General features: G+C 35.0%; 1 protein-coding gene and 1 long non-coding RNA gene across 4 annotated transcripts in view; one reads left to right on the forward strand and one right to left on the reverse strand.

Annotated features, from left to right (window-relative positions):
- Positions 1-3,550: 3,550 nt before the first annotated feature.
- ppil1 (peptidylprolyl isomerase (cyclophilin)-like 1) lies at positions 3,551-5,968 on the reverse strand. Of its 2 annotated transcripts, none has more exons than XM_024271097.2 (4): positions 5,754-5,968; positions 5,391-5,545; positions 4,462-4,530; positions 3,551-3,904 (listed from the first exon to the last, which is right to left on the reverse strand). In XM_024271097.2, exons 1-4 carry the CDS (start codon positions 5,807-5,809, stop codon positions 3,684-3,686), a joined length of 501 nt encoding a protein of 166 aa, XP_024126865.1. In that variant the 5' UTR covers positions 5,810-5,968; the 3' UTR covers positions 3,551-3,683. The 2 variants fall into 2 exon arrangements, with proteins under 2 accessions (XP_024126865.1, XP_024126867.1); XM_024271099.2 differs by lacking the exon at positions 5,754-5,968 and adding an exon at positions 5,619-5,749.
- A 2,805-nt stretch (positions 5,969-8,773) lies between these two features.
- The window catches only part of LOC112145711, a 10,418-nt gene continuing 1,638 nt past the window's right edge, over positions 8,774-17,553 (forward strand). The window contains exons 1-3 of one of the 2 annotated variants that reach the window (XR_002919126.2): positions 8,774-9,139; positions 9,238-9,320; positions 9,444-9,743. This is a non-coding gene — a long non-coding RNA (uncharacterized LOC112145711). Of the gene's footprint in view, positions 9,140-9,237; positions 9,321-9,443; positions 10,538-17,553 lie in introns of those variants that run through there. The other variant, XR_004947951.1, reaches the window with a different exon arrangement.

Here is a 17,553-nt window from a genome sequence, read left to right on the forward strand (position 1 = left end):
ATTTAATTAGAGGCCAAATTAGCCAAAATAAAAGAAGCTAGCTTGTTGCTCAATTACTAGCTGAACTCCTAAATAGCCTAAAATTCCTCTGTAAATTAAACAAGTCAAAAAAGTTAGCATGTTGCTAAAATAGAAGCTAAACTCTAAATTAGCCTAAAAACCCAAGTAGATAACAAATTAGCCAAAAATGTTAGCATGTTGCTAAAATAATAGCTTATCACCAAATTTTTGAAAATTACTATTTTATCTTTCTTCAGCCATCATGGAGGGATAGAAGAGCCACATGTAGCTCCGGAGCCGCAGATTGCAGACCTCTGACCTAGGCTGTGTCCGAATTCCTGGTGCGTTTGCCATTTTATAATGCTGTCCGAGTCTACAATTCCAAAATTGAGTGCACTAGAAATTTCCCAGAAGTCTTTGCAAAAAAAACAAGCGTGCATCAATGCTCATTACATTAGCAGACATAGACCACAATGCTTTGCAGTCGAATCATTTTTGCCAAAAAAAAAAAGTGAAATTTTCTAATAAACCATCAACATTTTTATCATTAGAACACACTGGAGTCACAAATAGACGCTGTAAAATGTTTGTATTTATTCAATTAAAACTGAAACATTTCAGCTCATTGCTAGGATCTTTGCAGATATGGATTACCATCCGGTCTGGAGATTGACTTTGGGTTATCTTTATTTGAAAAACAAACGCAGACATCGTCAGGCTCACCATACATTACTACTAAATCCAAGTCCCTGATTGGTCAAAGTTTGACCTTGTAATACTGGCAAAATGTGTTTATTATGGATTTTGTATCTAGAGCCCAAAAACGTCCATAAAACTTACGGGGCTACTAACGTGAGTGAACGTGGAAGCCTAAACGCACGTTTTCGTTGTTTTTTTATTAGAAGTAGCCACTTGAGTTTGGGTTGCAGATTAAAGGGACCATACCATGAAAAAACAACTTTTTGAGCTTTTAAGTGCATTATACTGTTAATTCCTCACTATAAACAATCCCAAAGCGGTAATTTGATCTTTTTACGCATTTCTGAATAATCCTTTAAAACCTCTCAGTACTAGCCCCTCCCATACCCATGAAAATGAGCAGGTTCTCACGAGCTGATGACACAGATTGAGGACAGCCCCTTTCAAGAAGAGTCTGCTCTGCCAGCTCCGCCCCCAGTCTAACAGCAACACCCAATTCTCCACGAAGCTAGCAGTGATCAGCGAAAAACTTTCATTTTAGATGCGAACCGGTGTAGCGGTGGCCGGCGCTAATAAATACAAACATATGGCACGTGCATCCATCTTTGAAAAAGCTCTAGGATTGTGAGTGAGATTTCTTTTTTGCATATTCTGTCTCTCAGTGTTCGACAAACTTGGCATTAAAAAGAATTCAAATGTTTTACCTCACTGTAGTGGCCAGTCGGTAACAGAAATCGACACTGTGAAACCTCCAGCTGCATTCGGTGCCTCAGTCAGGCGCTTCAGGCATTCCATTGGTTTGAACAGACGTGTGTGGGTTGTTTTCGGAAAACAATGTGTAAGTCGAGTTGTGTGTTTTTTGTTTTTTTTTTCATAGTCATTCCTTATATTTCTCTTCCTTTCTCAAACATTCTCACTTCCTTCGTTTGACTGAGGGTCTTTTGGCTTTGGGGTTGTTTTCAAAAATGCCTGCAACACACTTTTTTTTTACAATTCTTTAAGATATATTGTTTTGTGGTGGGATCATATGAGAATATTTTTGCATATCCAATAAGATCATATATATTTTTCTGAAACTGAAATTACCAAAGTTCAGTAAAGGCATTCCAATGATGTTGTGGAGGACAGAACTGTTCAAGAATTCATCAATATTTCTGTATTTTGCCTTAAAAATATTTTTTTCTTTATGTTCTTTATGTTTACCTGTTATTTTTTTAAGGATTGATTTCTGTTGTGTTGTTTGCTTTTATTGCTTCTTAACTTTAACGGGATCCTATTTGGATAAAAAAAAGGCCAAAGTAAAAACAGAAGAAACACATGAAAAAAGAGAGATTTATACCCACTTTAAAAGATTAGAACAGAGCCAAGCTCTGGAAGAGAAATAAGAAATGAGGGATGTAGTTAAAGACCCACTCTGATATAAACTGTGTTTTTGTTGTTTTTAACATGTTATTGTCTCATTTTTCTAATGGTGGAGGACATATTTACAGAAAACTAAGATTCAAATGGCATTTTTTACTATTTTGTTATTCAAATTGTTGTTGTTAAGGAGCAGATGAAAAAATGATGTTGGAATAAGAGTTTATGACGTAGAAAATACCACAAAAGCTCCCTGCTCCTAGCTTTCAACGATGGGGAAGGGAAGGGGGGTGGGCTTGCTCTGCGCCAACTTTCCCACCCACAACCAAAACGTCACGTTTTAAATTTTTTTTTTTTACTGAAAATGGCATAAACTTAGTTAAAAGACCACTGGGAACACTTGTACAATCGATCAAAAGATGATCGAAGTGGGACATTAAAGGGTAACCAAACCAGGAAGTTGGAGGCTGACTCCGCCCACAGCCGAAATTTTAAAATCCATTAAGAAGGGTGGGGGCAGAACTGTTGTCATTACTGGAGCTGCAGATCATGATGTCAGACTTCTGAAACTTACATGGTTAAACCAATCACAAAATCCAACTGTAATACCTCGATTCGACCTGTAGGGAGCAGCACACAGACACATTTTTACTATATTTTGAAAAATTAGACAAGTTTATTTCAATTTGTCAAAAATGTAGCTGTGACCAACAGACTTCTAAAGCCCCGTTTATAGATGTCAACAGCCAAAAAAAAGTTAATTTAGTGTTTGGTTTCCCTTTAAACTGAGACAATTTGTAGTTTAAATGCAATTTTTGACATATTTAGTTGAAACCACTTATGTTTTTATTTTTTGTTACTTTTATGCAAAAATCATGTTGACTGTACATCATGCTGGTTCCATGGCTTTGCTACCTCACACTCAAACTGAAATTTACAAGTGCTCATCTGTTGTAATAACACTTTCATGGGTTTTTGGTGATACTTTTGAAAAACTTCAAAATTTCTGGCAAAGACTTAGATTTATGAGTTGGATTTAAAACTAATAAACAAGATTAATGTTGACGTTTTGTATTTGAAAAAAAGGGCATAATAAAAAAAAAGTAGCTTGTTGTGATTTAAATGGTAAAAGTGAGGATTGCTGAGAATTGCTCAATTAGTTTGAGTACAACAAAGACTGAATACTTTTAGGTAAAAGCAAAGATTTTCAGCCTGTCGCCTGACGGCTGAATGTTACAGTCAGCTTTAAAAGAAAATACCTCTTTGTGGCTTTGTTGAAGTGTTATAATTCTCACTATTTGAGTTTAAAATATGTTTTATATTCTAGCTTACATTTTGGAAAACAGTATTTTGACCATTTTACAACTGTTATACCTGCACATGATTTTTCATAATTGCATAATAAAATGAAAAGACAAATTTGTTCATCTTTATTTTGTGTTGATTTGTCAATTTTCCTTAAAGTTTTGTGTATTTTTAAACAGGAGAATCATTTTAAGGCTTGACTGTATTTTTATTATTGTTATCACGAAGTTAAAAACCTCAACTCGTCACATTTAGACATTTATCAGACATTTATTAAAAAAATATTGATGATACATAAAAAAATGATGCAAAAAAAGGGTCTAATTTGGCAAAGTTGTTCGAAGAATCCTAATGTCATCAGTGGGACGGTCTTGACTGTCTGTCTCCACCATCCCGATGCGGTTCAGCACTCCGATGCCCTGACACACTCGGCCAAAGATAGTGTGCTTCCCATCCAACCACTGCGTGGGCGCCAGCGTGAGGAAGAACTGACTCCCGTTGGTGTCTGGTCCAGCGTTAGCCATCGCTAGAATCCCAGCACCTGACAGACAAAACAAGACAGTCCAGAATGACCCAAGTCTCTGATGAATCTTCAAGTTGAAGACCCACTCCAAAGAAAATGTTGTTTTTACCATGTTTTTGTGGCATTTTTCTAATGAGGGATAACAAGTAAATATATATATAAAGAAAATTAAGATTAAAATTGCATTTCTGAGAATGTTTTAATTCAAATCATTTTGAATCAAGAGCAGATGAAATTTTGAATCTGAATCAATTTGTTACACCTCTACTGTTAGGTTTGGGGTGTAAGTCAGCGGGAAAGCGTGTAAACAGAGAGCTCTCGGCAATGAATGTCTAATGAACTCCTGCTGCTCTACAGAAACTATGTCCTAGAAACAACACTAGTTATTTTAGCTAAAAACAGCATCATCATAACTGAAAGACTCCTGGGAACGATTATTAAATAGAGAAACAGATGATTGGAGTGGGAATTAAAACAGAAATACAGTTTGGTTTATGAACGTGTTTGAAATCCAACAAAGATACAAGAAACATTTGTCTTAACAGTCGTCACTTGATGATTTCTCCACTTTTTACCTGTGAACTTCAGCTCTGGATGAAGCTCATCTTCAAACTGTTTACCAAATATGGACGCGCCTCCTCGACCTGTTTTAGAAAAAGAAATATATCACAAAAGTGAGATATGTGCGCATCTAAGTATGTGAGTATCTTACTTACTTACTATATAAATGAGAAACAAAACGATTATTTCACATCAATTTTAAAAACATTTTTGAAAAAATAAAAATCTGCACTTGATCTTATCAGAACCAGATTATGCCAACTAATTAAAAAATGAAATAACTTAGTAGGGTTGGGATTGGGAGTCTATAAATAATATAAAAAGAGAGCTGTAAATTGTCAAATAAAATATACCTGGTTAAACATTGTGATTCATCTGATTCATTTGTTTTAATTGACAGACAGCACTAATTAAAAAGTAAATTGTCTAAATGTGTGTGATTTCCTGTTGAGATTATTCACAGATAATAAGTTGTGAGTAAATACTGTGTCAAAAAAATTATCAATAATCACAATTAATCGCTATTAATCTTTTTCCAAGTTTGCGATTAATTAGTTAAATATTTTTAATCGATTCCCAGCCTAAATAAATTCATTTCTTCTTGCTCATTTTATAGCACTCTACTTGAATTTGGTTAATAATCATCATATTTAATTATTTTAATGTGACCTAAATGTATTTTGTATGCATTACTACAAATATCTCTGTATATAATGAACAATTACTGTTAAAAGGATGACATCATAATCCTACATCTTTGTAGATTTTTCTTTGTTTTTCAAATCAATCCATTACCATATTTCTGAAATGAGTTTGATATATTTGTGTGATTTCTTACTACAACAAATGCTTTAAATAAAAATCTAATGTATTTTTGTCTCTAAACTAACCTGCAGATGTATGTTTACAGGTATTCACTTGCTCTCTATCATGGTGCACTCACCTGTTCCGGTAGGATCTCCACCCTGGACCATGAAGTCTTTAATTATCCGATGAAACCTGGTGTCGTTGTAGTATCCTCTCCTGGCGAGTTCTGCAAAGTTCTTGCATGTTTTCGGAGCATGGTTCCAGTACAGCTCCACGACAAGAGTCCCCATCCTGCAACACATGGCGCCCATGGAAAGTTAGCAAGCTCTGCTGAAAACTGCTTCAAATGAATTTAACCGTTTACCCCTTAATGTGGCTTCCTACAATGAAATGTACAGTTTGGGAACTGTTTTAAAGGAGCAAACACGCTTTCTAGCACGAGAACTTAAGCTAGCAGGAGCTATAAGAGTTAGCATAGCATGTTTTGAAAGAAACCTACGTGGTTTCCACAGCGACGGTGGACGGCTGCCACGTATCTGGAGGTATCCCGGACATTATGACTCCAAAATGCAAAACTTATAACAAATGGTAAAAATAATTTGTGATTTTAAACCAGCGATTACTATTTTTTTTAAGAGTTCATTCAATAGCTTCACTCAGAAAAGTCTTCTTCTACTGTTTCCGCCTGATTGGAAAACCGCGACAGCCCCCTGCTGGTTATGAATGGAATTAAAGGGTTCACTCTTGTTTTATGTGCATAGATTGACACAGAAATGGGTCACAATTAATGTATTCATAAGAATATACCAATACAAACAAATCTACAGTTTTATAATTGGAATTCTGTTCTATATTCATAGCTTTGGTTGCAGAACAAATTTATGAGCATTCATGATATGCAGTCTAACAAAGTGACCATTCACGGTAATGATATCTACTATATTATACATTTTCATTTTGTATACAACAAAAGTTAAAAAAAAAAATTCTAATTATAAATTCTATAGCATGAAATATTTAAAATTTAGGAACAAATATCAACATAAAATGCATGTCCTGGGTATTTATAAAAAATAAAAGAACATGAGATTATTTTGTAGGGTCTCAGCACTTTTTTTTTGCATTTATTTTTACTTTCATAATCATTTTTTAATTGTGTTGTGTTGGTGGTATATAATGTGACTAAATGTTCTTTTTCCCCCCTAATTTCTATTCCTAAATCAAAATTCAAAGATTTTTACACCCACTTATAAATACTGTATTATGTTTAATTTAATTTAAACTGGACGGGGCATCATGTATGGTTGTTGCTGCTACACTTCAACTGTTTTGTTAATGCACATTTTAAGTCAATTATTAACATATTGACCCCAAAAATTTATCCTTGTAAATTTGGATGAATTTTAGTTTCCTGTGCATAATTCTTTTTAAACATTGAATCTGCTTTTCTCTGGAAGATAAACTGTATTTAACTGTGATTATTTCTTGTAACAATTAGTATATTAAACCAGATTAAATAAAATATTTTATTGCATATATAAATATATATTTAAATGAAAATGAGTGTTAATAACATGATTTAATGTGCGTTTCTGCTCACTCTGAAAGGGTTCTGAGTTGAAGGATACTCACCATCTGGAGTTCCTTCTGTCCAGAGTTTGTACCCCTAAGTTCAATAAAACCCATAACATCCACAAAAAAACAAAAAAACTTTATTTCTTCTCTTAGCTGAAAATATATTGACTGGAATTGATTTAAAGACAGCACATTAGAAATACGTTTCTATCGCTGACTGCTACTGTAGCTAATGCTAGCACTTCTGCTAAACACGGTTTGCTTTCTGGGAATGGAAAAGATGAATAGTCAGCAATTTAAGTTTTCTAAATAAATATCTTACGTTTGTTTTTATTGTTATGATGGAATATGTCTAAAAAAATTCTTATTTTAAAATAAAGACCCAAATGTACTTTTACTGTTATGGAAAAAAAAAACGTAAATATGACAAAAACAATATTCTGAAAAGTCAGTCAAAGATCATTTAAAGTTTGGTTTGAGTAGTTTAACACAAGCAATTTCAAAAACGACAAAAAAGACAATAAAAATAAAATACACAGATTTATAAAATTGACTTGAGATGTATTTTTATAAATTGATGAAAAAATAAATAAATGAAATTATGCCCTTATTCAAATTATGTTTTCTCCAAAACATACATAAAATATTTACTTTTTTTATACATATAAATAAGTTATTGGAGTGATGTGTGAAGGGAGAAATACAAAAATCTTAGACCTTAGTCACACTTTTTATACAAAATAAAAACAAAAAATTCTGATTTGAGTCTTTAAAATCAGAAATTATGAATAAATATTGACACAATAAGATGAGAAGTTTGTAGAAGTTAAATCTTTCTCCGGTTCGGTCACTCGAGGCCGTACATCTTCATAATGAACTCAATTACCTCCACTGGTTCTTTACCTCACATCCCTATGGTGATTAAATGGCTTAGTGGTTGTGCAATGGACTTGGCAAATTCCCAACTCCTAAAATCAGTTGTTTGGACCCGTTCCCTACAGCCGTCTTTAATCCAGACGCTTCTATCATCAGTCCTTTGATCATCATCACAGTAAAACCTTTCACTCCAGTCAGGCTGCATTCCTTCTGCTCTCATCAGAAGAGCTCCATCGTCAGATCACGACTCAAAAAATACGTCCTTTATTCTGTAAGACCTAACAAACTGCACACTCATATCTAACCAACCATCGCCGTCTGAGATTCTGGAAAAGGTCATGCTGAAAATTCTCCAAGATCACCTACACTTTAGCAGCAGTTCAGTTTGAGAAAAAAAACAAATGTTCTGCCATTGTTCACCATCTTTTCTTACCCTTACTTCTCCCTGCAAAATAGGATCTACCACTCATTCTGTTTCTTGTGGCGTTCCCCAAGATTCAGTCTTTGGTCCTTTTATGTTCATCATCTTCATCATCTTCATCTGGGAACTCTAGAACATCATTACAAAAAAATAGAGTCTTACCCATGACTGTATATGAAATGGACTGAGTGACCACCCCCTCCTTCCAAACAGGACGTACCCACGGCTTCCAAGAAGCCAAAATCCCATAAACTTCAATGGAGAAATAAACAGGTATTACTTAGTCATTCTATTAGTCACAACAACCATTCTTGTGTTTTATTACATTAACTTATTAATCCACATTTTTTGTCTTCTTAATTGCGACTTACCAATCAGATGCCTAAAGAAAAGTGGTCTCTCGTGAATTAATTGATTTTCTTGAGCTCACTTTCAAGTGGTAATGGTGGTCACACCTGGTTGGCAAGACTAGCTGCCATAGAATGTTGACTCAGACTAACTCTGACCAATACCTGCTGACTGACAATTTCTGGCTCCAAAATGGTGGCATCCATGTGGGAAAAGGGCGACTGAATTGACTTCATTTGATTGGAGTATGAGGCGTTTAATTTGGGTTATACATTTACACAATTTTCTATCAAACATTGAACATTCCATGAGAACAATTCAGACACCCGGAGTGCAGCCGTTTTCCATGAGTGACTTGTCAGTCTTGTATGGTCAGTCAGTGGTCTCACCACAGCCATCAGCTTCCATCTAAAATGTAGTGAGCTGGGGTTGCTGGGAGATGTAGTGCATTCAATAGTCAGGAGACGGCTCTTCTGACACTAACAGCTTCAGATACGAATTCAACCCGCTTCCCCTTTACTTTTGCTTTCTCTTCTCTTCTGAGATCCAGCAAGAATCTCCAGAAACACTTCTAGAAGAGTGCAGGTGGGATCCTGATGAGGAGCAGAAAGAACCTCTCACCCTTCTCTAACTTCTCCAGCTTCCTGTCCTGGCCAGTCAACAAGGTCTCTGTCCTCAAGCATGAATGTATCTATGGAAACGCTCCAACTTCTCTGCCCACAAACCACTGTGTGAGTCCTATACTAATGCCTCCTCCTTTCAGAATGAAGCCGTCACTATGGGCAACAGTGCCCTTGGTCTCCCTGAGGCCCCTCAGCCGACCGTCTTCTTCACGAGGGGGAAAAGGTGGTTACACTGCTTTCATCAAAATGATGGTTATTGCTTTTTCTCTGGCTCATAACACCTTTTTCATATGAAACCTGAACCACAAATAAAATCTGATTAAATTATTATTCACTCTGCCAACAGGAGAGCTGTCAGTGTGTAAAGTAATGTAGGGATATTTAAGTGATGAGCAGATGGCACCGTATAAAGTCCCACCTAAAGGACAAAGTCAACCACACAAGGCCCAGAGCCAGATGAAGGGAGATGACATCCAGATTGTAGATATTCCTGGGAGACTGGCCAAGGCTTCCAGTTGCGCCTATAAAGTTTTGGAAAGCTGTCAGGCGAGACACACGAGGTGAAAAACACTCAAGCACACAGCAGCAGGTCCTGCTAAGGGGTGACGGAGGGGAGCCATCTTTGCCAGGGTCCTTCTAACAGGAGGTAAGTTCATTAGAGTTCCTGAGCTGATGGTTGAGATGCATCAGGTTATTTTTAAAAGAGATGGAACAACTTGATGAAAGGTGTTAGCTAACAGCCAGGAGGATCATGGGAGATTGTAATGCTACACAGATCAGCAAAAAACACTGACGGGTGAAGATAAAAAGATTGAATTAGATGTTTTCTCCCAGCAAGATGTCATGGGTGGAATGTGCGGAGCAGAGAGGGAAGAGATTTAAAGCTGAACGCCATTGTTTCAAGAACCCCAACTGTGCTCATTTTCACACTCAGTCCATCCAAGTTATGTAATTGTTTTTGACTTAAACAAGTCAACTGGAAGGCAGAAAACCTCACACCATGTGATGCTTATGAAAAAATGAATGTTTTCACACTGTCAAAGACTCTTTTACATTTCAGTCATCTTTATGTTAAAGCAGGTTGAGTAGCTCACCTCCATAAAAAAAAGTGTTTTAGTTCTTGACACTCAGGAAAATGACAGTTTAGTCTGTTTATTACTTCAGGCAGAGTCATTTTGGCGTTAGACATCTCAGCAGCTACATGTACTAGACCGAGGGACCAAACTTTGGCAAAGAGGGTCAGATTTGGTGAATTTTTCCATTCAATTTTATTTATATAGCCAATTATATCACAAAACAGTTCCCTCATTGGGCTTCATGCTGAAGAAGCAGAAGGTTGATCATGAAATATAAAATATAGCTGATTGCTGAACTAAACTAACTGGGTATCTCTGCCTTATACCCTCCTTCTCTGAGGAAAAACTCCAAAAAAAAAAAAAACTGATTCCAGGAAAAAAGAAGAAACCTCAGGGATGTCCACCTGAAGGAGAGATCCTCTTCCTGGTGATTTACCAGGACTATTAGAGAAGAATTTGCTTATCTAAGTCTACAACTACGTATTTGAATAGAGTTTAGGTAGATCTGGAGGACAGGCGGGTGTGAGCCAGAGGCACGGTCCACGGCCAAGAAGGGGAGCATGGATGATCCGCCAGGAATCTGAAATCTTTCCCACTCCCGAAAGAGGAACAACATGTGAATCACACCGCACCAAATAGAAGGACAGAGAACTAAATAAAATAAATAATTAAAAATACTGGAGCGGTGAAGTAATTAAGAATGGAGAACAGAACCCCAGAACTAATATAGATAATAATGATAGAAATTCCAAAATTTTGACTGCATTAATATTAATCTAAACTCACGAAAGCTACAGTAGACGGAGTCAACCGCCAGGGCTCGGTTTATCAAACAAACTTTCCTCTGCTGAGGTCTGTGGAGAAATATAATTATTCCCCAAACTTCATTACAGTAAATAAGGGAGGAAATGATTAAATATCCTCTGATTACTAGCTAACCTGGCTATAGGCCTGTCCAAAGAGGAATGTTTGAAGCCAAACTTTGAATGTGGGAACTTTGTCGGCCTTTCTTTCTAGTTGACATTTTCGAAATGGTCTTGACCAGGGGTGTCAAAGTCAATCGCACAAGGGGCCAAAATCCAAAACACACCTTAGATCACAGGCCGAACAAAAACATTTTAAAACTTTAAAACGCAATTTAGCATTGCTATGAATAAAAAAGGCAGGAATATTATTCCAGAATAAATCAAATTAAACTTTAAATAACTTTCAATATTTTACTCTCTGTAAAAAAATATTTTTTCAAACGTATATAAGTTAGAAATAAGCGCAAGATAACATCGGGTTATTAATAACAATGAACTAAAATGATCTGGAGAGCTGGATATGATTACAGGGCAGATCCGGCCTCCAGGCCTCGACTTTGACACATGCGGTTTAGAAAGTGTCACAGATGGTCGAGAGAGAGAGATTTATAACGGCGTAAAATGTAATTTAGCCAATTAAAAACAAGAAATTCTACACACAGTTATAAGAAAATGCTAGGGGCCGTAGATTATTGATTTTATGACAGGAGCCAGTGGAAACTTTAGTGTCTGCCGCATTTGTTCGACTAGACTCCTACAGATCATGTGAAATCTGCTTTTTAACCAGTTTAGTTTTGTTGTAACACTCCAAAAACAGCACCTCTATCAAAACGTATAACAATTCTTAAAATGTAAACAATTTCCTTTAAATAGGCAAATAATAATAATAATAAAAAAAATGCAAATGGGGTAAGAAAATGTGTCTTACCAGGAATTCCTTTTAAAAGAAAAAAAATCTACTAAATAAGAAAAGATTATTTTTTTGATTTTTTTTTCTTGAATGAATAGTATTTTTAATTTTCTCAGGATTCAGTTTTCATATGTTGATGTGTTAATTTATTCTTGAATGAGTTCATATTTCTAGTTTATTCAGTTGTCTTTAAGCTTATATTTTAAACTTATTTAAGTTTCTGTCACCTTAAACCAAATGTTTCATGATGGGGATAAAATGACAAATACTTTTGCATAAGTAAATATCTCATAAATGCAGTTATATATTTTAGAAATATCGTTTTTGACAGAGTATTTAAAAATTACTTCCAGTTTAAGCAAAAACTCTCATTTTGATTCTGTCAGAGGACTCTGAAGTTTTGCAGCTGAGATCATCCATCAATCCATCCATGCATTTTTAAAAACAGGGTTGTTGGAGCCTATCCCATCCACTGCTGGGTAGACCCTGGACAGGTTGCCGGTCTTTAGCAGGGTCACACACTCACATTCATAAGGACAATTTAGATTCACCAACAAACCCATGAGGCATATTTTGGACTGTGGGGGGAACTGGAGTGTCTGGAGAAAACCCACATTTTGGATCCCTTAAAGAGGTTCTATTTATCATCAGACGGTTCACTGATGACTTCTACTTCCTGCACAGGAGGAAGCTCAGCATTAGAATTACCAGACAAGCTTTAGCTTGTAAAGATAATAGGTGCAGACACACATGAGCATCCTGAACTCTCAACTATAAATCACCTCTAAAAGCGTCTTCAGCAGAGTTTGTAATTTCCTTCTTTCATTTTTAGGTTATTTTTGATCCTCACCAATGTTATACTTTGAACTTCCTGTCACTCCTGAGATGAACTTATCTATGTGGGTTTTTTTAGTTCCACTGACTCATTTCAGCTCCTCTAGTCCTTCCATTTGTTAAGTCTTCATGTCTGATTCTGTACTCTTTTTTTCATTGTATTGACATTTATGTCCCTATATGGAATAAACTTTGATTCTGAACTGTTTTAAGTTCGGTGCACCTTAAGTAAATAATAATAAACCAACCCCCCGAAATTCCATCCATCTTCCAAACCTGCTGCTGAATCTCTATCATGGTCACAAGATCCAATCTAGAACTGTTGGATGAAAGCAGAGTGTAAATGATTGGATGAACGACAGACAGAAAGATAAACACTGAAAGAAACAAATAAACAAACAAATAAATAAACACAGAAAGAAACAAACACAGAAGCAAACAAATAAATAAAGAAACAAATGAACAAACAAATTAATAAAGAAAAGAACAAACAAATGTACAAAGAAAAAAGAAACTGACAAACAAATAAAGAAAAAAAGAAATACAATTTAACAAACAAGCACAGAAAAAAGAAAGAAACAAACAAAAAAAGAAATAATGAAGGAATAAATAAAAGAATAGAAAATAAATGAATGAATGAATAAATAAAAGTTCTGTTTCAGTGAAATCCTTTAATGAATTCTATGTTCAAGTTGCATAAAAATGATAGTCTACTTACCTGCCTGGTTGTGGGAACAATACATTTTAAGGCCATACTAACTAAAAAAGTACAAAAAATAAAAATACAACCAATAATTCAACTTTGTTGACTCAGTTGTTCTGACTCTGATCACTAGTCTTAGCAGAACCGCCTTCATAACTTACTTTAAATAATGTAACTAATCACATCAATTAGAAAATAATTTTAATTTAGTCATGCATTAAAAAATAAAAAGAGAAAAAAAAACATTTTTAAGTTTTAATGATATTTCTTTGTGAAATAACACTGTTGTAAGAAGGGCTGGACTGAAAAGTCAAACAATTGATTTCAAATTAAATTTGATGAAAAAAGCAAATATTAATTCTTAGTATTATTTCAAGCTTTGCTTTTGTGTTTATTGTAAGAAATAACTGTTTCATTAGTAAAAAAAAATCATTTTTACATTAATAGTTTTATAAAAGTGCTTTCACAAACAAACAACATTGGTTTTAAGTAAAATGACTATTTCACTGAATTAAATGGAATTGTTAATTAAAAATATCAGCATTTTAACAGTGACGCCAAGCCCAATATTAAGTATGTTTTAATAGAAATATTCAAAGCAGATTATTTGTCTTTAGAAAAAGCAGCCAAAGAGGTTTAAGAGTTTTGAAGATCAAGTAGAAAGGAAAAAATATATATATATTTACTCATTTCACAGCAGTCACTGTTCCACCTGTCTCACCATCACTTCCTGTCTTCTGGAGCGCAGAGGAAGCTGACAACTGTGTTCGCTGGTGGAGCCTTGCAGCTGTTGACACAGTAGTACTACAAAGACAAACAGTTTGTCAGACGGATTAAGTGATTTTATTCATGCTCCTCTGGAGAGAAAGAGACTTCCTCACTTGGGAAAAGCTCGAAACATTTGATCGAAAAATGTTTGTGTCCAAACAAGCAGACAGCACACCGTCTCACCTCAGTTTATATAAAGAAAGTTGTTCATTCTCAGACCGGAGACGGTTTAAAGTTCTTGAATGCTGTTGTGCTATATCTGCCATCTCACCTCCTGGTCACAGTTCAAGCGGGTCTGACCTGCTTCTTTCAAAAAACAACAGCTGCTCGTTCCTTAAAATCCAAGAGGGATTTTCTAAGCTTCTGGAATACCACTAAAGAAACGATACGGCATTGTGGCCAAAAGCCACAGGCATCGCTGTGATCAATGATTTAAAAGAAAGGACATGAAATCTGCGACAGAAAAACGTCAACCATCATTAAAGTTCTACTCTGATCATCTTTTGATCTATTGTGAAGGTGGTCTTTTAATTAGGATTATGTCATTTTTAGCCAAAATGTAAAAACTTGTGTTCAGAGTTTCTCCAATTTAATTAGAAATTGTGCTTGTTGTTGTAACTTCTACAGCACACTTAGAAGTATTTTCAAACGGCATTTTATCGTCTGTTCCTGAGTCAAGATTTGAATAAAGAAATATTATTTTCTTTTATATATTAATTATGAGAAAAGTGACACAGGAACATATTAAAAACAACAAAAACATAATTTTTATGGGGTGGGGTTTTAAAGCCAAATCCGGAGAGTTATGGAAAAAGTCAGTATTCCCAGCCTAACTCCTAACTACTAAAAAACTACATGATGCAGGACTATATAGTGCACTGGATTTTAAAGATAATTTGGACAACATGCTCACTACTTTTCTTTTGTTTGTTTGTTTGTTTGTTTGTTTGTTTAAATGCCGACTATTTCACAAACTGAAAATGGAATAAATATGAAAATTTCCTGACGTCTCTTTGTGACCCCACTGTGTTCTGAGGATGAAAATGTTGGTGGTTTATTAAAAAAAATTACATTTCAACACGTTTTTTTTTTTTTTTTCAGCCACAATGCATTATGGTCTATATTTGCTAATGTAGTGAGCATCGATACATGCTAGTTTTTCCGCAAAGACTTTTGTAAAACTTCTAGGACACTCGATTTGGGATTGTAGATTCAGGCAGCACTACAAAATGGCAAACGCACTATTTAGTGCACTATTTAGCTGGTCAGTTATGTCATTACTTACATTTAAATGTAAACGTATATGTCCTTCAGAGCGCAACAACGTGAAGAACAGAACTTCTTAGGACGGTGTATCCCTCCGCCAGTGGAGCGATCCGTCTGCCTCCGCCTAACAGCGGAGGGATACAAAACTCTAAATCCCTTTGTTGCTTTTCCCTTTAAAATACTTTTCAAATGTTGAAGGGGTAGAGGAAGAATTCGGATTTGGTCTCATCTTGAGGATTTATTTAACACATTTTCAGCGATCTCCGTTCATTTGACAGCAGCTCAAGACTTCGGTTGTGTCAGAATTCCCCCCTAATCCCTATATAGTGTGTTCACCATTTTCTAGTGCTGTCCGAACTCATTCCAAAATTGAGCGCACTCGAAATTTCCCAGAAGTCTTGGCGAAAAACTACCGTTCATCGATGCTCACTAGATTAGCGGATATAGACCAATATTGAGCAATTTCGAACAAAAAGTCGTGTTTGAATGTAATCTTTGAATAAAACATCCACATTATCACCATGCGGACACATTGGAGTCATAAATAAACCTTGTGAAATGTTCGTATTTATTTGATTTTCACTTCGAGAAATCAATGACGTCATATCCGGTGTCCAGAAAAACTAAAGAAAAGTAGTGAGCATCGGGTACTATATAGTCCCGCACTATACAGGTTTTAAGCAGTTTTAAGAAGAATTCGGACACAACCTTCATTTTCTTGGTACTACATACACATACAGGCTCCACATGTTTTCACAGCAACAAAAGAATGGAAAATTAAAGTAATTGACACATTGTTAAATTCTATAAAATCACAATTTTTTCTATATATTTAAAAAAAAAATTCAGATATATGATGATTTTTATGACATAACAATTTACAGATCAGCATTCACAACCAGTAAACAACAAAAAGGTGAATTACCTGGAATGAATATACTGATTTCTTAGCTCAATTATTGCACTTGTTTAAGGATGTTTAAGATTAGAACACGAATAGAAATACTACAGATTTTGCTTCATAAAGCTGAAATTTAGAGTTATTTTGTGCTGGAAATTTGAATCCTTTAGAGCTATTTCCTAAGTGAGGTAAAACTTGTGGTAAAATCTCTCAACCTTAGCAAAAGGGCTTCATCTTTATTGTGAATTCCACGCCTTGAATACTGTAAAAATCAGAAATTTAAATGGCAGCTTGACAAACCTGGATTTTGATCCAGAGAATTAATGTGCGACACATGAGTTGTTGTGAAAAGTATCTTTCCGATGGAGCGGGAGGCTTCGGCCGTCTTGCCAAGTGACAGATTTAACAGCTGACTCCGTGCCTTCACGTGGCGGGAAGCTGCCTCCGTGCAGCGACAGGAATTTCACCTTCAAACAAAGTCAAACAGACAGAAAAAAATTGACTCCAACGGCAGAAATACCTCATCAACCAAGTCAAGAGCTAGAAATCTAAAGCCAATAATTCACTTTGTCAGTCAGTTGGTTCACACTGGGGGAAAATGTTTACAGCTGAGTTTACTTGCACAAGTATTATTCATTTTTTTTTAATAATATTTTTCACACTTTTTATTATCTGAATGTATATAACACATCACTGATGCTGGTTACAGACCTGGGCTTATTTTCTAAAGCCTCCATTAGGCTGAAATGTTGAAATAAAGTAAATATTTGCTGATTGATTTTGATTTCTAATCGATTCGATGTGGGAAAATCTGGTAGTTGCACCACAACTCATGGAATGTCTTTTTTAATTAAATAAAATAAAAATAATGATAATAATAATGTGGTATTAAAATCTGTGTTAAATTTAGAAAAATCAAATGACATGTTTTTTTTTTCATGGAAAAATATGTAGTAGAAACCTGTTTTAAAGTAAGAGGGAAAAAAGTATTAAAACTTAAGATTAAATTTGTTTCCATTTTCTGTTTATTTTATTTTAACCTTTTGCCTTTTAACTTCAAATAAGCAACCATAGTTAACTATTATTTCAGACATTATAAAGGCTTTACATATATAATATAATATAATATAATATAATATAATATAATATAATATAATATAATATAATATAATATAATATAATATAATATAAT

This window comes from Oryzias melastigma, linkage group LG5 (assembly GCF_002922805.2).
Source record: "Oryzias melastigma strain HK-1 linkage group LG5, ASM292280v2, whole genome shotgun sequence".
Classification (NCBI taxonomy): Eukaryota; Metazoa; Chordata; class Actinopteri; order Beloniformes; family Adrianichthyidae; genus Oryzias; species Oryzias melastigma.